Source organism: Sus scrofa, chromosome 6 (genome assembly GCF_000003025.6).
Source record: "Sus scrofa isolate TJ Tabasco breed Duroc chromosome 6, Sscrofa11.1, whole genome shotgun sequence".
NCBI classification, from domain to species: Eukaryota; Metazoa; Chordata; class Mammalia; order Artiodactyla; family Suidae; genus Sus; species Sus scrofa.
Window position 1 is genome coordinate 158,393,163 of NC_010448.4, and position 20,308 is coordinate 158,413,470.

Below are 20,308 nucleotides of genomic sequence, written 5' to 3' on the forward strand. Positions count from 1 at the left end.
GCTGGTGGGTGGGTATTTCTGGAGGCAAAGCATTCCTCAGAGGATTTGGGTGTGGAAGGTGAAGACAGGGCTGGGAACATCCCCAAGGAAATCTGGGACTGTGCCTCCCCTTAGCCCTGGGATTGAGTCGTAAACACAACCCTCTCTGCTCTCAGCGGGGTGTAGTGTAGAGCAGGAAAGAGGCAAGTAAACAGAAAATGATCATTTGGTGTATTAAGTACAGAGACAGAGGGTGAGTGAGGGGGGTGGGAGCTTGGAGAAGGGGCAGCCGATTCTGTTTAGAAAGATCAAGAGACCCTCCCCAAGGAAGAGACGTCTGTGCTGAAACCAGAAAGAGGGAAGTGCAAGCCGTAAACCAGGTGACTGAGCACAGGGGGCTGGGGGAAGGAACCATGTGTCCAAAGCACTACAAGCCAGAGAGAGCATGGCTCATTGGAGAAACTAAAAGAATCATAGACGCTCAGAGTGGGAAAGTTGGAACACATCTAAACTTTTTTTTTTTTTTGTCTTTTGTCTTTTTAGGACTGCACCCACAGCATATGGAGGTTCCAGGCGAGGGGTCTAATCTGAGCTGTTGCTGCTAGCCTACGCCACAGCCACAGCCACGCCAGATCCTTAACCCACTGATCGAGGCCAGGGGTCGAACCCACATCCTCATGGTTCCTAGTCGGATTCGTTTCCGCTGCGCCCCAAAGGGAGCTCCCACTTTTTTTTTTTAAGCTGGGGAACTGAGGCCCAGAAAGGGGAGTGGCCTCAGGCCAGTTCTGCTGTTAATAATCTCTCAAGGAGTTAATTCACAAAGCTTAGGTTTACCCCTCCAGAAGCATTTCATGCCTGTGTGTCAGGGTGGAGGGGAGGATGACTTGAAAGTAGCTACCACTTTTAAAACGATGTCCACTTCAGACTCTATCACACTAACTTTCTTTAGAGAAAGAAAAAACAGCTCCAAAAAATGTTCTCTTTCTGAGCATCTCAATGCAAACGCCCCACACTGTGCCTACAAATTACAAACCCCGGTCTCTTCAAGCCCTAATAACCCCTCCTGTATGTATAGCACTTTGCCAGGTACAAAGCAATCTCATATCCCTGGTGTCACTTGTTTTTTCTTGTTTCTTTTTTCTTTTTACGGCCACACCGGTGGCACACAGGTTCCTGGGCTGGAGGTTGAATCAGTGCTGCAGCTGCTGGCCACAGCCACAGCAACCCAGGATCCAAGCCACATCTGCGACCTACACTGCAGCTCACGGCAGCAATGGGTCCTTAACCCACTGAGCGAGGCCAGAATCAAACCTGCGTCCTCATGGATATTAGTCCGGTTCTTAACCCACTGAGCCATAATGGGAATGCCTGGAGTTCACTCTGTTGGTGTACAATCTACGGGTTTGACAAATGTGTGACGTATGTGTCCAGCGTTATGGTATCACGAGGTGTAGTTTTGCTGCCCTAAAATCCTCTGTGCTTCAACCCTCCATCCCTCCCACTCCCCTGGCAACCATTCATCTTTTCCGTGTTTTCATAGTTTTAACTTTTCCAGAATATCATGCCATTGGAATCACATAGTATGTAGACATTTAAATTGGCTTCTTTCACTTAGTAATATGCACCTAAGAAAACTCCCTGTCTTCCATGACGTGATAGCCCATTCCTTTTAGCGTTCAATAATGTTCCATTGTCTAGATGACCATAGTTGATTTATCTATTCACCTACTAAAGAGCATCTTGGTTGCTTCCAAGTTTGGCAACTATGAACAAAGCTGCTGTTATAGGAGTTCCCGTCGTGGCGCAGTGGTTAATGAATCCAACTAGGAACCATGAGGTTGCGGGTTCGGTCCCTGCCTTGCTCAGTGGGTTAACGATCCGGCGTTGCCGTGAGCTGTGGTGTAGGTTGCAGACGCGGCTCGGATCCCGCGTTGCTGTGGCTCTGGCGTAGGCCGGTGGCTACAGCTCCGATTCAACCCCTAGCCTGGGAATCTCCATATGCCTTGGGAGCGGCCTAAGAAATACCAACAACAACAACAACAACAACAAAAGACAAAAGACAAAAAAAAAAAAAAAAAAAAAAAAAGCTGCTGTTATAGACTGAAGAAGGTTTGTGTCTCCCCCACCCCCAAGAATTCATATGTTGAAACCTAATCCCTAAAGATAGTAATTGGAGGTAGGGTCTTTGTGACGCAATTAGGTCTTTAGAGTAGAGCGCTGAGTAAGATTAGTGCCCTTATAAGAGAGACCCCAAGAGTTCCCGTCATTGCTCAGTGGTTAACGAATCCGACTAGGAACCTCGAGGCTGGGGGTTCGATCCCTGTCCTCGCTCAGTGGGTTTAAGGATGTGGCGTTTCTGTGAGCTGTGGTGAAGGTCACAGACGTGGTTTGGATCCTGTGTTGCTGAGCCTGTGGCGTAGGCTGGCGGCTACAGCTCCGATTGGACCCCTAGCCTGGGAACCTCCATATGCCACGGATGCCACCCTAGAAAAGACAAAAAAAAAAAAAAAAAAAGAGAGAGAGAGATAGAGAGACCCCAGAGAATGCCCTTGTTTTTTCACCATGTGGTGCTACCACTGGAAGATGTCTGTTTAGGAACCTGGAAGTGGACACTCACTGGTCACGGAATATACTGGCACCTTGATCTTGGATTTCTCAGCTTCCAAAACTCTGAGAAATACATTTCTGTTGTTTATAATCCACCCCGTCTATGGTATTCTGTTATAGCAGCCTGAATGGACTAAGACAGCTGCCATTAAACATCTGTGTGCAGGTTTTCCTTCTTTGGCGCAGCAGGATTGGCGGGGTCTCTGGAGCGCTGAGATGCAGGTTCCATCCTCTGCCCAGCATAGTGGGTTAAGGATCCTGTATTCCCACAGATGCAGTTGCCGCAGAGGCAGTGTAGGTCATAGCTGCAGCTCGGTTCTGATCCCTGCAGAGGCAGTGTATGCCACAACTTCAGCTCAGATCTGATCCCTGGCCCAGGAACTTCGTATGCTGAGGCGCAGCCAAAAAAGAAAAAAAAAATCTGTGTGCAGGTTTCGTTTTGTTTTCTTTCTTTTCTTTTTATGGCTGCACCCACAGCATATGGAAGTTCCCGGGTCAGGGATTGAATCTGACCACAGCTGTGACCAGAGTTACAGCTCTGGCAACGCCGCATCCCTTAACCCACTGAACTGGCCCTGAGCTACTGCAGTCAGTCGGATGCTTAACTCACTCTGCCAAGGCAGGAACTCCCTGTGGGCAGTTTTCATTGTGAACATAAGTTTTCAATCCTTTTGGGTAAATATCAAGGAACACAGTTGCTGGATCTTATGGTAAGGGTATGGTTAGTTTTGTAAGAAATTGCCAAACTGTCTTCTAAAGTGGGTGCAGTGAAGTTTCCATCGTGACTCAGTGGAAGAGAATCTGACTAGTATCCATGAGGATGCAGGTTCGATCCCTGGCCTTGCTCAGTAGGTTAAGGATCCAGAATTGCCCTGAGTTGTGGTGTAAGTCAAAGATGCGGCTCATGTCTGGTGTTGCTATGGCTCTGGCATAGGCTGGCAGCCACAGCTCCAATTAGATCCCTAGGCCTGGAACCTCCATATGCCACCAGTGTGGCCCTAAAAAGACAAGAAATAAAAATAAAAAATTAAAGTGGATACACTATTCTGTATTCCTACCATCAATGAATAAGAGTTTCTGTTGTTCCACATCCTCACCAGCGTTTGATGTTGTCTGTGTTCTGAATTTTGGCTGTTCTAAGAAATGTGCAATGAATGGTATTTCGTTTGTTTTATTTTGCAGTTCCCTAAAAACGTATGATGTTAAGCATCTTTTTTTTTTTTTTTTTTTTTAGGACCGCCCCCGCGGTGTACAGAGGTTCTTGGACTAGGAGTCTAATCAGAGCTACGGCTGCTAGTCTACACCACAGCCACAGCAACAAGGGATCCAAGCCTTGTCTGCGACCTACACCACAGCTCACGGCAACACTGGATCTTAACCCACTGAGCAAGGCCAGGGATCAAACCCGAAACCTCATGGTTTCTAGTCAGATTTGTTTCCCCTGCGCCACGATGGGAACTCCCGATGTTAAGCATCTTTTAATATATTTATTTGCCATCTGTATCTTCTTTGGTGAAGTGTCTGTTCCAATCTTTTGCTCATTTAAAAATCAGATTGTTTTTTCATCATTGATTTTTTTTTTTTTTCCTGTCTTTTTAGGGCCGCACCCACGGCATATGGAGGTTCCCAGGCTAGGGGCCTAAGCAGAGCTGTTGCCTCCAGCCCACGCCAGAGCCACAGCAATGCCAGATCTGAGCCGAGTCTGCGACCTACACCACAGCTCACAGCAACGCCAGATCCTTAGCCCACTGAGCAAGGGATCGAACCCACAACCTCATGGTTCCTAGTTGGATTCATGTCCGCTTCACCATGACAGGAACTCCATCTTTGACTTCTAAGAGGTCTTTCTTTACTTCAGATAATAGTCCTTTATCAGGTATGTCTTTGGCAAATATTTTCTCCCAATCTGTAGCTTGTCTTCTCGGTCTCTTGACAGTGTATTTTTCAGAGCAGTTTTTAATTTCCGTGAAGTCCAAATTATGAATTTTTTTTTCACGAATTGTGACTTTGGTTTTGCATCAAAAAGTCATCACCAAACTCAAGGTCATCTCATTTTTCTCCTATGTTATTTGCAAGTTTTATAGTTTTGTGTGTTATATTTAGGTCTAAAATCCATTTTGACTTAATATTTGTGAAAGTGTAAAGTCTATGCCTAGATTCATTTTTCTTGCATGTGAATGTCTAGTTATTTCAGTGCCATTTGCCAAAGAGGCTTTCTTTTCTCCTTTGTATTGCCTTTGTTCCTTTGTCAATGATCAGATGACTGTTTTTGTGTGGGTCTCTTTCTGGACTCGATCTTCTTTCTTTTTTTTATTTTTAGATTCTTTTTTTTTTAATTTATTGAAGTATAGTTGATTTGCAATGTTGTGTTCATTTCTACTGTAGAACAACCTTAGTCAGTCATGGGGAGTTCCCACTGAGGCTCAGGGGAAACGAATCGGACTAGGAACCATGAGATTGCAGGTTTGATCCCTGGCCTTGCTCAGTGGGTTAAGGATCTGGCGTTGCCGTGAGCTGTGGTGTAGGTTGCAGACGCGGCTCGGATCCCGCGTTGCTGTGGCTCTGGCGTAAGCCGGTGGCTACAGCTCCGATTGGACCCCGAGTCTGGGAACCTCCATGTGCCTCGGGTGTGGCCCTAAAGAAGAAGACAAAAGACCAAAAAAAAAAAAAAGAAAAAGTCAGTTATACAAAGACATATTCTTTTTCACATCTCTGTCTTCTTTCCTTGGATCTATTTGTCTAATCTTTTGCCAATATCCTACTCTCTTGATTACTACATCTTTATATCGTCTTGAAGTTGAGGAGTGTCTGTCCTTCAGCTTTGTTCTTCTTCTTCATTATTGTGCTAACTATTCTGGGTCTTCTGCCTCTCTAAATAACCTTTGAAATCAGTCTATCAGTATCCACAAAATAACTTACTGGGATTTGGGTTGGGATTGCATTAAATCTATAGATTATTTCAGGAAGAACTGGCATTGTGACAATATTGAGTCTTCCCATTCATGAACATGGAATATCTCTCCATTTATTTAGCTCTTCCTTGATTTCCTTCATCAGAAAGTGTTCCTTGTATAGATCTTCCACATATTTTGTTAGATTTATGCCTAAGTATCTCATTTGAGGGATGCTAATGTAAATGGTATCATTTTAATTTCAGATTCCAATTATTCATTGCTGGTATATAGGAAAGCAATGGACTTTTTTGTGTATTAACTTTGTATCCTACAAGCTTGCAATAATCACGTATTAGATCCAGTAGTTTTCTGGTCAATTCATTCATACATAAACAGTTATGTAATCTATGAACAAAGACAGCTTTATTTATTTCTTCCCAGTCTGTATACGTTAACCTTCTTTTCTTTCTTTTTTAATTATTTTTATGGCCGCACCTGAAGCATATGGAAGTTCCCAGGCTAGGGATCGAATTGGAGCTACAGCTGAGGCCTATACCACAGCCACAGCAATACCAGATCCGAGCCGCATCTGTGACCAGTGCCACAGTTGTCAGCAACACAGGATGCTCCACCCACTGAGCAAGGCCAGGTATTGAACCTGAATCCCCAAGGAGATAACGTCTAGTTCTTAACCTGCTGAGCTACAGTGGGAACTCCTATTTCCTTTTCTTTTATTGCATTAGCTAGAACTTCCAGTATGATGTTGAAAGAGTTATGAGAGGGGATTTTGGAGGCGGTTACTAAGAGGCCTGACCACTGGTTAACCTGTAAGCTGGACTTGGGCAATCAGACGCTCCTCACTCCCTCCCGTGTCCTTGGAATGTGTGTTCTACTTGCCTTCCCCATGCTAGAATACCCAAGGATGCAGCCCGAGACAGTAAAGTGGTATTGAGACCATCTCAATAGTATGCATGACTGACCGCAGTTTAGTCCCTCGTATAAACTTTCAGGATAATGGCGAGAAGGATCAGAGATCTAGTTGTCTGATGGCTGCCAAGACAAGCCTCACAAATTCCCCTGCTTATTAAAACTGCCACCCTGCCACCTACCAATCTGGAGTAATTCCCCACTTCATTTGGGTTCTTTCTTTCCTTCTTTCCTTCCTCTCTCCTTCCCTCTTCCCTCCCTCCCTTCCTTCTTTTGCTTTTTGGGGCCACACCTGCAGCATATGGAAGTTACCACGCTGGGGGTTGAATCGGAGCTACAGCTGCTGGCCTACACAACAGCCACAGCAGCGCCAGATCTGAGCCGAGTCTTCAAACTACACTACAGCTCATGGCAACGCCAGATCCTTAACCCACTGAGCAAGGCCAAGGATGGAACCTGTGTCCTCATGGATATGAATCGGCTTCTCAACCTACTGAGCCACAGTGGGAACTCCTCTTTGGGCTCTTTCTTTGCCTTCCATGTCAGGGGGCTAGTCTGCAAATCAATAGGATTTATTCTTGCCTTATTCTTGATCTTAGCAGGAGAGCTTCTGGTGTCTCACCATTAAGTATATTAGTTGTAGGTCTTTTGTAGATGTTCTTTACCAAGTTGAGGAAGTTCTCCTTTATTCCTAGATTGCTAAGAATTTTTGTAATTAATGGGTATTGGATTTTTGTCAAATGATTTTTCTGCATGTATTGATATGATCATGTGGGTTTTTTTTTTTTATTCTTTAGGCTTTTGATGTAATGGATTACATTAATCAAATTTTCTTTTTTTTTTGGCTGCACCCATGGCTTGTGGCAGTTCCCTGGCCCGGGATCAAACCCACACTGCAGTTGTGACCTACACCACAACTGCAGCAACACTGTGAACGTTTGAGCTCTGAGTTTCTCAACTTTGACATTTTGGACTAGGTAATACTTCTTTGTGGGGACTATCCTGTACATTGTAGGATGTTTAGCAGCACCCTGTCCAGTAGCATGCCACAAGTCATGACAATCAAAATGTCTTTAAAAAGGGGGGGAGTTCCTTGGTGGACTAAGGGATAGGACTCAGTGCTTTCACTGTTGCAGGCAAGGTTCGATTCCTGGTCTGGGAACTGTGATTCCCGTATTAAGCGGACGCATGCCCTGGCCTTCCCTCCCCCACAAAAAAAAAAAAGTCTTCAGATATTTCCAAATATCCCCTGGGAGCAAAACAGTCCCTGTTGAGAATCAATGTTTTAGTTAAACCAGTGTACAGTATAGTTATCTTTGATTCTTGTCTCATTTTGAGCCAAAAGTTATGTATATCATTATAATTAATATATCAGTATAACTTTTACTTGTTTCCAAGAGAAGAAACATCACCTCTTTCCCCCCCACACACACTTCTCACTAGCAATGGGATTGATGTTGTCATATGACTAGTAGGCAGTCAGGTTCCAAAATTCCATCCTGAGGACTGCTTTCTGGGGCCACACTTGGTACCAACATGCCTTAGTGTGGGCCCTTTATCTCCTATGAACACTTTATTGGCAAGTGTGAGAGCAAGGATCAGGAGTGAAGGGCAGGAATTGTAAAGCAGGGAAGGAAGGAGAGCCATTGCAAGGATGCATGATCAAATTAGCCACTTCCGAAGGCCTTCAATTTTTTGATCCCGCAAGACAGTCTGAAAGCTGAATGAGATAGAGGGGAAAAAGAGAGAAGCATGTATTCATCAGCTGTTGACTTCATTGGTCAAGGAGGTGTCCCATGAGGCATTAACCACTTCCCACTCCTGCACTTCTGGGTTGCACCTGTCCTGGGGCCGAACCATTCCTCCAGTCCTGGGACCCCTAAATCAAGACACAAGCCCTGATGCAGAAAGAAAATGAGACGCCTGAGGGTTGGACTTGAGGTGAGCTCACTTGAGCTATACCTGCTGAAGCCAGAGTAAGATTGGTGGGGGTGAAATAAGCAGCAGTGAAGCCAAGATGATCTGGCAGGGGGCATAAGAAGTCTTTGATACACTTACGTGCCTGAATTCCTGGTACATATTCAACCAAAGTACCCTGGTACATATTCATTCCTGGTACATATTCAACCAGAACACCCTGCACATACACTAACCTCAGCCTTTTAATCTGTAAAAGGAGGATCACCACCTCAAGCTTGCTGGATTTTTCTGTGAATTAGAGATTCTGCCTGTATAAAGCCTGATTATGGTGTCAATGCAATAAAGACACTCTGCGTGTATATGTGTATAACCAAGAGTCAGATGTCATTCCAGCCGAACATAAGGGCCCAGTGTGATGAGGCCAAAGTCACAGTTTCCACCTTTTGTGGGGAGCGAATTTGGCTTATGCTGCTTAGACAGCCAGAACTTGATCACTTTACAGTTAGCCTTCAGTGAGCTACTATTCTGTGCCCAACCCTGGAACAGCCCTGGGGACCGGGAGACCAGGTTCATTCCCGATCCTTATCCTCAAAGCACTCACAGGCTGGCAGAGATGGGCAAACAATAACCACTACCTTGGTAGAAGCAAGCACAGGGGACAATGGGCGCAAAAGAAGTCCTGGGAGTTGAAGTCAGGCTTTCCCTAGGAGGAAGAAGTGGTACTGAAATCTGGAAGGATGTGTAGGTGTTAAGCCAAGATTGAAAGCTGAGCAAAAATGTTTCTCATCTACTCAGTGCAACTCAGTCGTTTACTGGGGCCCTGCCATAGTCAAGGTGGTGTCAGATGCCATAAGGGGACACAGGGGTGAGTGAGGCCAGTCCCTACTGTGCCCCCAGCCCTCGACCGGGGCATAATTTATACCTGCTGAAGCCAGGCTAAGATTAGTGGTGGTGAAATAAGCGGCAGGTAAAGCCAAGAGGCTCTGTCTCGTAGGAGTGAAGGAAAAATTACATTTAGCCGGGTATCTCTATTAACAGACAACATCCTGCCCTGGCTCACTCATTCTCAAACTCAGAAAGTAATGGCTCTTATTCACTGGTTAAATTTTATGGCCAAAAAAACAATGGGGGGATTGAAGACTTTTTTTTTATTTTTCGCCATCGTCTTTCCTTATGCGTTTTTGTTTCTTGTTTTTTGTTTTAGGCCGCGCCCACGGCATATGGAAGTTGCAGGCCAGGGGTGGAATGGGAGCCACAGCTGCGGGCCTAGGCCACAGCTCCCGGAAACGTCTGATCCTTAGCCCAGCGATGGAACCCTCCAACTCATGGTTCCTAGTCAGATTCGTTTCTGCTGCACCACAACGGGGAACTCCTTAAGCTATTTTAAATTTCACTAAAAAAGAGGATAAAACAAACATAAAGTAAACCCCACTCTCCAGAGATTTCTCTGCTCCGCCCCCGGAGCGAGTCGAACTGTGGCAGACCCCGTAAATGTCTGTGAATGAGTGATCCAGGGCAGGAGGTTGTCTGTTAATAGAGATACCCCGCTAAATGTAATTTTTCCTTCACTCTCGCGTGACAGCCCCTTGGCTTTACCTGGGTCTCTTTAAGAGCCCGAGCCTCGCGGTTCGGAGGGGTGGCGGAGGGAGCGAGCTCTGGATGCTGCTGCCCGCTGAGGTCTCCGGAAGCAGCGTCCCCCGGAGCTGCTGTCTCTTTAAGGAGGCGGGGCTCTGCCCGGAGGAGGCAGAGAAGTTCTGCCCCCCGGATCTCCGGTTTCCGGCCACTCGGCGGGACCAGGACCTGAGCGTGAATCTGAGGCCGGAGGCTTCCCGGGACCCGCTGGGCGTCGAGCCCCCCTCCCCGAGGTGAGGCCGCGGGGTGTGCGGGGCCGTCCCGGAACCGAGGGGGCCTGGGATCTCCTGTCTGCTCAGGGTCGCTGCGGCCTAGCTCCTCCTCCTAAAACACTGCCTCTGCTTCCTGGGCAGCCCTTTTCCAGACCACCCTGGGCTCAGGGCACCCCAGGCTGCAGGGTCCCCATCACTCCAGCGCCTACTAATTGCTTGGCTGTGCACTAAGCGCCTTACACTCACTGTCTCATTTAATGGTACCCAACACCGTGTGAGTAGGTACGATTGTGAACCCATTTTACAGATGAGGAAACTGAGGCATCCCCGCCCCCCGCCAGAAGCCCGCAGTTGAACAGCGAGAAGCAGCAGAATTGAGAATGAAACCCAGGTCTGTCTGACTCCAGAGCCTGTGCCTTTAACCACTGGCTAGGCGGAACTGCCTTTGCTGTTTACTGCCTTCGTAGGGCCGCTCTCAAACCCCAGCTTTCCCTTCTTTATCCTTCCATCTCCAGGCTGCACCTGGCCCTTAAAAGACCCATACTGGAAGTGAAAATGGATGGAACCAATGGATCCCCGTTCCCTCTCCCCCGAGTTAGTTTCTTTACAACAGTTTAAATAGTTTCTGATGCTAAATGGTTTTTTTTTTATCTAAACCTATCAAATCCCACTGAAAAAAGAATCTAGGGAAAGCAATACCATTTCTACCACTGAAAAAAAGGTTTGTTTGCAGGTACTTTATTGTGATATCCTATGAAGTGTATATATTTTTCCTTTTTAGACATCCACAAATTTTCTTCCCACTAATTGGGAGAAGACCCATTGGCTGAATGGCAGCTGTAGATGACTTGCAGTTTGAAGGTACATCAGTTGGGTGCCCACCTTTTATGATCAGTATTTCCGCAGTCACAGCAACGGATTTCCGTTGCTATATTGGCGCATATGTTAAGGATTATTTTAGACATCTTTTTTTTTAATTTAAAAATTTTTTTTATTTTAGACATCTTGATGAAAGAATGTTTGCCACAGTTGAGTTATTCTGTTTGTCCACACCAGCTGTTTTTGTTTTTTTTTTTTTTTTTTTTTGCCAAATAGCCCTTCAAATTGGTAACATCATAAATTTAGTGCAGTGATTACAGAAAATGTTTATAAAGTTTCTGCTTTAACACACATTTATTGAGCATCTAGTTTGTGATTAGAAGTCTACTAGATACAGGAGATAAAAAGATAAAGGAGGGAGTTCCTGTTGTGGCTCAGTGGTTAACGTTGTGGCTCAGTGGTTAACGAATCTGACTAGGAACCTTGAGGTTGCAGGTTTGATCCCTGGCCTTTCTCAGTGGGTTAAGGATCCAGCGTTGCCGTGAGCTGTGGTGTAGGTCACAGACATGGCCTGGATCCCGTGTTGCTGTGGCTGTGGCGTAGGCCGGTGGCTACAGTTCCGATTCTACCCCTAGCTTGGGAACCTCCATATGCCTCGGGAGTGGCCCTAGAAAAGGCAAAAAAAAAAAAAAAAAAAAAAAAAAGAAAGAAAGAAAAAGGAGAAGAGTTTTACACTGTTGAGGTAGGTAGAAAGTGTAAAAAGATAATTAGGATGCAGTACAATTAGATCATTCCTTCACTGAATCCGTAAATATCTCGAGTGTGACCATGAACCAGCTGTTCTAGTTATCAGGGTAGAAGAGTGAACAGTCAGTTTTTTCCCTTGTGAAGCTCTCAGTCTAGTGAGGGAAACATTCATTTGTGAAATGATCATTTAAATATATATCTACAGAAGTTCCTGTCATGGCGCAGCAGAAACAAATCCATTTAGGAACCATGAGGTTTCAGGTTCGATCCCTGGCCTTGCTCAGTGGGTTAAGGATCCAGCATTGCCATGAGCTGTGGTATAGGTCGCAGACACAGCTCGGATCCGGCATGGCTGTGGCTCTGGGGTAGGCTGGCAGCTACAGCTCCGATTAGACCCCTAGCCTGGAACCTCCATGTGCCATGGGTGTGGTCCTCAAAAAGACAAAAGACGAAAAAAATGTATATCTGCAAACTATGAAAGAACTGCACGAAAAGTTCCTAACTCATAACCCAGAGCCTGACTTAGGCTAGGGATGGAGGAATGCTCACTTGTCCTATAGACACTTGCGAGGTATTTCCTGAATGGCGGGTGCTGTTCTAAGTGCTTTATAAATAGGAACTTATTTAATCCTTATGTCAACTTTATGAAACAGTTATTTGATTCTCCCTATCTTACCAATGAGGAAACTGAGGCTGAGAAAAATTAAGTCATTTGCCTAACAATTAAGTGGTAAAGCAGAGTTTGAACCCAGGCGCCACAGACTGTGTTGTCTTACTACTGTCTAAGGAAGAGATATGGTGTTTATTTATTTATTTATTTATTTTGTCTTTTTGTCTTTTCTAGGGCTGCACCCACAGCATTTGGAGGTTCCCAGGCTAGGGGTCTAATTGGCACTGCTGCTGCTGGCCTACGCCACAGCCAGAGCAACTCAGGATCCAAGCTGCATCTGTGATCTACACCACAGCTCAGGGCAACACTGGATCCTTAACCTACTGAGTGAGGCCAGGGATCAAACCCGCAACCTCATGGTTCCTAGTCAGATTCACTGACCACTGAGCCACGACGGGAACTCCGAGATATGGTGTTTAAAGAGAAATTTACTTCACCAGCAAATAAGGTCAGCTCCATCTCCAAAACACATCTGGCATCTGACTCCTTCTCACCAGCTCTGCCACTCACCCACCATGCTCAAGGTCACCATCCTTGCTTATCTGGGTTACAAATAGCCCTTACCTTCCTTCTGGTCTTCCTGCAGCCCCCCATGCTTCCCTACAGTGTGTATTTTGCAGCCAGAAAGTCAGCCTGTCATTCCTTCAGAACCTTTCAGTGGCTCCCATCTCACAAGGGGTGAAAGGCCAAGACCCTTCTGTGCTCAGGAGGCCCAACGTGATCCAGCCCTCCGCTGCCTCTGACTTCACCTCCTGCCACGCTAGCCCTTCCTCCCTCCTTACCCCCATGGGCCTCGTCACTGTCCCTCGTAGACGCCAGGTACACTGATGGCTCAGGGCTTTGGTGCCCTCCTTCTGTTTGGGACATTCTTCCTCCAGATTTGTTCTTCCACAGGATTTGTTCCTTTTCTCTGTTCAAGTCTCACTTCATTCCAGAGGCCCTCCTTGGTCACCCTGTCTGGGAGCACCATGCCAGGCAGTTCAGGTGTCAGGAACAGTGCACGCAGAGTGCCTGGGGAGGGGGGAGGTTTGTTTCGTTTTTCTTCAAGAAATTGAAAGCGGACCAACATCCCAGAGCACAGACGGTAGGCAAAGGTGAGGTTTGAGCAGGCAGGGGCCACATCACACAGGACTTTATAAACCATGTTAAAGACTTTGCTCTCTAGAGAGAACCAGGAAGCCGTGGGGGTCACAGAAGGCCTCTCCGAGAACGAGGGGTGGCATTCATTGAAAAAGTGGAGATCAGGACCCTTCAGGTGGAAGAGGTTGGGTCAGATGAGGCACAGAGGCAAAACACAGCATGGGATGTAGAAGCAGATGGGGTCGGTCGCAGAAGTAAGACACACACCCGTCTTGTCCTCAAGGAGCTGAGATGGACAAACATAACTGCTGCAGAGCAGCACGCGTGAATAGTCATCATGTGTGAGGTACATACCACCTCTACTCAGATCACACCACGCCACGTGCTGCTCTTCAGACGCCGGACAGTCTTCATCTTCTGGCTCTTGCTCATCCCATACCCTTTGCATGAGATACCCTCCCTAACCACTTCTGGCTGGGCTTCTTGTTGGCACTTTCAAGTAGCCTTTCCTAATCCCATCAACTAGATGAGTGATCAGCCTCCATTGAACCTCTTTGGACTTGGTCCCTCTGACATGACACCCTCCGCGCCTCCTTCTGGCATGTCTTTCCCCCTCCCCCGCCCCTTGTAAACTGCTATTTAAAAAATATGACTTATACTACATGTAATCAACATAAAAATTTTGAGAGTTTAAAAAAAATTAAATAGGAGACTTGGAGTGCCTGCTGTGGTGCAATAGGATCGATGGTGCCTCTGCAGCAACAGGGATGTGGGTTCAATCCCTGGCCCAGTGCAGTGGGTTAAGGATCCAGTGCTGCCATTCCCAGCTGTGGCTCAGATTGTCCCTGGCCTAGGGACCTCCATATGCCACGGGGCGGCCAAATACATACACACACACATACACATATGTGACTTAAATATATCTGCCTTGGTCTGATTCCCTCCAACAAAGTTATACCTATCTTTTTAAAAGTTAGCATCCTGTTTAGCCAATAAATGATAGCTATAATTTTTTTTTTTTTTTTTTTTTTTTTGCTTTTTAGGGCCGCACCCCCAGCATATGGAGGTTCCCAGGCTAGGGGTCAAATCAGAGCTCTAGCTGTTAGCCTATACCACAGCCACAGCCACAGCCACAGCAATGCAGGATCTGAGCCGCATCTACGACCTGCATCCCAGGTCACGGCAACGCTGGATTCTTAACCCAATGAGTGAGGCCAGGGATTGAACCTGCAACCTCATGGTTACTAGTCAGATTTGTTTCCACTGTGCCACAATGGGAACCCCAACAATATTTATTATTATCTCACTTCATCCTCAAACTCTCTCTGTGAGTTAAGTATTATCTACGTTGTACAGTTGAAGAAACAGAAACTGAGAGGTAGATAGGGAGTGATTTGCCCAAGGTCATGGAGTATTATCTTAAACAAAGGACCATCTCGGAGTTCCTATCGTGGCACAGCCGAAACAAATCTGACTAGGAACCATGAGGTTGTGAGTTTGATCCCTGGCCTCACTCAGTAGGTTAAGGATCCGGCGTTGCCATGAGCTGTGGTATAGGTCCGGCGTTGCCATGAGCTGTGGTATAGGCTAGCTCTGATTAGACCCCTAGCCTGGGAAAGTGCATATGCCATGGGTGTGGCCCTAAAAAGACAAAAAAAAAAAAAAAAATGGTTTACACGCTTTGACCGCGTGATCAAACTGATAGTGTTCACACCAAGGCAGTAACCCCAAAAGCTTTCTCTTTTTTTGTGTTTTTGTCTTTTGAGGGCTGCACTCGCGGCATATGGAGGTTCCCAGGCTAGGGATCTAACTGGAACTGTAGCCACAGGCCTACACCACAGCCACAGCAACGTGGGATCCGAGCCATGGATCCAAGCCGTGTCTGCAACCTACACCACAGCTCCTGGCAATGCCGGATCCTTTACCCGCTGAGTGAGGCCAGGGATGGAACCCGCAACCTCATGGTTCCTAATCAGATTCGTTTCTGCTGCGCCAGGACGGGAACTGCCCAAAAGCTTTCTTTGCACAGACCCTCCATATAGTGTTATTTACACGAATGAAAAAGTGGGAAACACCCGGAACATCCAGTAACAGTGGGATCACTGTGTTAACCGAGTAGAGTCTCTCTCTGCTCTTCCCGCCTCCAGCTGATAGACTATTACGTGACCCCAGAGAAGACCCCTGTGAAGACTGGTACCATAAGAAAAACTCATTTTTGTATAATCCGTAGAAGGAGCAGGATACAAAATGGTCTACATGGTACTGTCACATTCTAAGTCAGTCCTTGGCACATGGTAGGCCGGCAGTAAATATTTGTTGAATGAATGATCATCACTGGCATGAATCTACTGTATAGACAAGAGGAAATGTACTAAAGTTAATAGTGTTTGCCTTTATTTGGTTGAGATTAAGAGCGATTTTTATTCTGTGGTTTCTGCTTTCATTTTTGTCCCCGTATTTTCTGTAGTGATTAGATAGAACTCACTGGAAAAAATAACTTCCATTACGTTTGTTTGAACTTGAATCAAAGAAGAGAGGGTTAGATTGGTTACTTGCTCTGAGCCAGGCATTCAGCCAAGGTCTTGCCTTAGGTACTATTCATACCTTTCCCAAATTCTTTAAAATAAATATTATTCTCCCCATTGTATAGATGAGAACACTGAAGCTAATAGATGTTAAGTTCCTTACTCAGGTTCAAATATTTAGTAGGTATCTGAGCCAGGACTAAAATTCAGGCCTGACTTCAAATTCTCTTCTTCATAATCGTTTTTCTCTGTCAGCTTGATTTCTAGATGAGGTTTTCTTTCTGAGCCTTTTATCGTTTGTCTCAGAAAGGGTCTATAACAAAGCTGAGGTTGTAGCAGTTTGTCTTCAGGTGCAAAGTGCAGCATTTACACTGTGGATGAGGTCTCTGATACCCTTGTGCTCTAATTGATTTCAGAATTTGCTGATTCAGCCACTTCTCTAGCAGCAAACCCAGATGCCACCACGATCAGCATTGAGGATACTGGTGAAACCCCCAAACATCAGTCAGGACCCTCAAGAGGCTCAGGGAGAGAAGAGGATGATGAACTACTAGGAAATGATGACTCGGACAAAACTGAGGTTTGAACTTGTCTTTGAAATGTTTTTTTCTTTTAACTTTTTAAAAAACCTCATTCGTACATTTATTCACTGTGTCCTGTGTGCCAGGTCAAGGTGCCAAGCAGTGGCCACACAAAGGTAGATCATGTGTGTGCCCTCTGCCTTGGGGGAGAAACAGACAAGCAAATAGACCATTGTTGCCCATGGGGTTGTGGGAGCAGAGAGAAGTGTTTACGGACGGCTGCCTGGAGATAGTAGCACTCAAATTGAATCTTTTGGGGGTTTTTTGGCTTTTTTTTTTTTTTTTTGCGCCTCAAGTGCAGCATATGGAAGTTCCTAGGCTAGGGGTCCAATTGGAGCTGTAGCTGCTGGCCTACACCATAGCCATAGCAATGCCAGATCCGACCTGCGTCTTCAACCTGCACCACAGCTCATGGCAACACTGGATCCTTAACCCACTGAGCGAGGCTGGGGATCGAACCTGCATCCTCATGGATACTAGTCAGATTCTTAACTTGCTGAGCCACAAAGGGAACTCCCTTAAATTGAATCTTGATGAGGAGTTCCCATCGTGGCTCAGTGGAAACGAATCTGACTAGTACCCATGAGGACACAGATTTGATCCTTGGCCTCACTCAGTGGGTTAAGGATCCAGCATTGCCATGAGCTGTGGTGTAGGTGGCAGACACAGCTCAGATCTGGCATTGCTGTGGCTGTGTCGTAGGCCAGCGGCTACAGCTCCGATTCAACCCCTCACCTGGGAACCTCCGTATGCCTTGAGTGCGGCCCTAAAAAAGACCAAAAACCAATTGAATCTTGATGAAAGAAAAGGAGATAACTGGGGAAGAAGGTGGGAACAGGTGATCAAGGCAAAAGGAACAGTTTTGGTGACGTTGCAGGAGCATAAAACAGCCTGGTGCAGAACAGGGCATCTCCCATCTTCATGTACACTGGGAGCACGATGTCCAAGACAGGAGATGAGGCTCACAGACAGGCAAGGACTCAGCCCAGTGAGTATGAATTGTATTCTAAAATCTCTTGGGAACCACTGAAAGCTTTCAAACAACATGACCAGATATGTTTAAAGATATTTAAGATACAGTGGCCTGTGGAGTGTAAATGGGTGGGAGATGGACTGGAGGCCAGAAGACCAGGTAGGAGACTGCTGAAGTGGCTGCAACTAGAACGGAACACAGATGTTCAGAGGGTGGGATCAGTAGGACTTGGTGGAAAAGGGATGAGAGAGAAAGAGGGAGGAACCTTTGGAGATTTCTAGGTTTCTGCATCAGGTTGAATTTGGAGTCTCAAAGCTCTTTCTTTCTTTCTTTAAAATTTTTCAGAGCTCTTTTTGATTGCAAAGATTTCCTTCCATGTACCCTGTGGGTGTGTTCTAGAAAAATAGTATTTCTAGCAATATTTTATAAATGGATCATGGTTGTGATTCACTAGAGGAGGACTCAGTTTATAGCAGGGTGTTCACAGGCTCAGGAAATAGTAGGGTGCCAGGTGTTCTTCGTGGAACTGCGTGAAATATCAAAATAACCACCAAAGTTTATGCCAAATTCGGAGTTCCTTTGTGGTGCAGTAGGTTAAAGATCTGGCATTGTCAACAGCCGCAGCTCAAATCACTGCTGTGGTGCAGGTTCAGTCCCTGGCCCAGGATCTTCCACATGCAGAGGGCATGGCCAAAAAAAAAAAAAAAAAAAACCCACTGAGTGAGGTTAGGGATCGAACCTGCCTCCTCATGGACACTAGTTAGATTCATTTCCGCTGAGCCATGAGGGGAACTCCTAGCTGTAATTTTTGGATAAGAAAGACTGAGATAAGTCTAGGAGTTCCCGTCGTGGTGCAGCGGAAACAAATCCAACTAGGAACCATGAGGTTGCAGGTTCAATCCCTGGGCTCACTCAGTGGGTTAAGGATCTGGTGTTGCCGGGAGCTGTGGTGTAGGCCCACGGCTACAGGTCAGATTCATCCCCTAGGCTGGGAACCTCCATATGCTGCAGATTCGGCCCTAAAAAGACAAAGACAAAAAAAAAAAAAAGATGTCTAGTGATTTGATGAAGTCACCCCCTAGTGGAGGGGCCAGGATTTGAACCTTTTGGTGTGACTTCAAAACCACTGCTTGTTGGAGAACAGATTTGTTGTTGCCAAGACGTGAGGGGGGTCAGGGGGTGGGATGGACTGGGAGTTTGGGGATAATAGAGTCAAACTATTACATTTAGAGTGGAGGAGAGACAGCAAGATCCTACTATATAGTACAGGGAACTATGTCCAATCACCTGGGATAGACCGTGATGAAAAATTAAAAAAAAAAAAGAATGTACATCTATATCTATCTATCTACACACATTCATATATACATGACAGAATCCCTTTGCTGTACAGTAGAAATTGGTACAACATTATAAATCAACACACTGTAATTTAAAAAAAAGCAATGCTTGGACTTGCCTGGTGGCCTAGCAGGTTAAGGCTCCAGGGTTGTCCCTGCTGTGGTGCAGGTTCAGTTACTGGCAGGGGAGGAGCTTCCTCATGCTGCAGGTGTAGCCAGGAAAACAAAAACAAAAATCAGTGCTTGTTTTATGTCAGGTTGGGAATTGGGCATGGCTGTGTCAGAGTTGATTGATGAATTCAGAAGAGTTTGGTCTTTCATACATTTTGATTTTGCATTAAACCCGTCCTCTCTCTGGGTAGCTAGAATAAGGAAGTTACTCTGGGTTCATTATGTTTTATTTTACCCCCGACAGTTACTTGCTGGACAGAAGAAAAGCTCCCCCTTCTGGACATTTGAGTACTATCAAACATTCTTTGATGTAGACACTTACCAGGTTTGTAAACCAATTTCATATTTCCTTTGACTTGTAACAGAAACTTATTTCTTCTATGGTTCATGAGTCAAGTAATGTGAAGGGTTTTGTGTACCAGGTATGGTCTTCAAAAGTAAAGGGTTATTGGAGTTCCCTCTGTGGTGCAATGGGATTGGTGGCCTCTTGGGAGTGCTGGGATGCAGGTTTGATCCCCAGCCGGGCACAGGGGGCTAAGGATCCATCTGGCATTGCTGCAGCTGTGGCTTAGGTTGCAACTGCGGCTCAGATCTGATTCCCTGGCACAGTAACTCCATATGCCATGGGGCAGCCAAAAAAAAAAAAAAAAAAGTAAAGGGTTATTAGCATTTCAAAATACTAAATGGGAGTTCCTGTCGTGGCGCAGTGGTTAACGAATCCGACTAGGAACCATGAGGTTGCGGGTTCGGTCCCTGTCCTTGCTCAGTGGGTTAAGGATCCGGCGTTGCTGTGAGCTGTGGTGTAGGTTGCAGACTCGGCTCGGATCCCGCGTTGCTGTGGCTCTGGTGTAGGCCGGCGGCTACAGCTTCGATTAGACCCCTAGCCTGGGGACCTCCATATGCCGTGGGAGCGGCCCAAGAAATAGAAAAAGACAAAAAAAAAAAAAAAAAAAAGAAAATACTAAATGAAAAATAAAGATACGAAATAAATGTTAAAAGCTTTATTGGAGTTCCTGTCGTGGCGCAGTGGTTAACGAATCCAACTAGGAACCATGAGGTTGCGGGTTCGGTCCCTGTCCTTGCTCAGTGGGTTAAGGATCCGGCGTTGCCGTGAGCTGTTGTGTAGGTTGCAGACGCGGCTCGGATCCCACGTTGCTGTGGCTGTGGCGTAGGCTGGTGGCTACAGCTCCAATTCAACCCCTAGCCTGGGAACCTCCATATGCCGCGGAAG

At 46.1% G+C, this 20,308-nt stretch overlaps 2 protein-coding genes across 5 annotated transcripts in view; both read left to right on the forward strand.

Moving 5' to 3' along the window:
* HSPB11 (heat shock protein family B (small) member 11) overlaps window positions 1–3,959 on the forward strand; it is a 58,538-nt gene extending 54,579 nt beyond the window's left edge. The window contains exon 7 of one of the 2 annotated variants that reach the window (XM_013999370.2): window positions 3,821–3,959. The gene's annotated coding sequence lies outside the window, so the exon portion shown is untranslated. The remainder of the gene's footprint in view (window positions 1–3,820) is intronic. The other variant, XM_013999371.2, reaches the window with a different exon arrangement.
* Window positions 6,846–20,308, forward strand: part of YIPF1 (Yip1 domain family member 1) — a 45,509-nt gene continuing 32,046 nt past the window's right edge. Inside the window, exons 1-5 of one of the 3 annotated variants that reach the window (XR_002345188.1) lie at window positions 6,846–10,192; window positions 10,479–10,562; window positions 10,953–11,032; window positions 16,429–16,592; window positions 19,322–19,402. Coding sequence is in view for 2 of the 3 variants with exons in the window: in XM_005665413.3 (XP_005665470.1) it covers window positions 11,002–11,032; window positions 16,429–16,592; window positions 19,322–19,402 (276 nt within the window). In the remaining variant the exon portion in view is untranslated. The remainder of the gene's footprint in view (window positions 10,193–10,478; window positions 10,563–10,952; window positions 11,033–16,428; window positions 16,593–19,321; window positions 19,403–20,308) is intronic. The other 2 variants (XM_005665413.3, XM_003356459.4) reach the window with 2 other exon arrangements.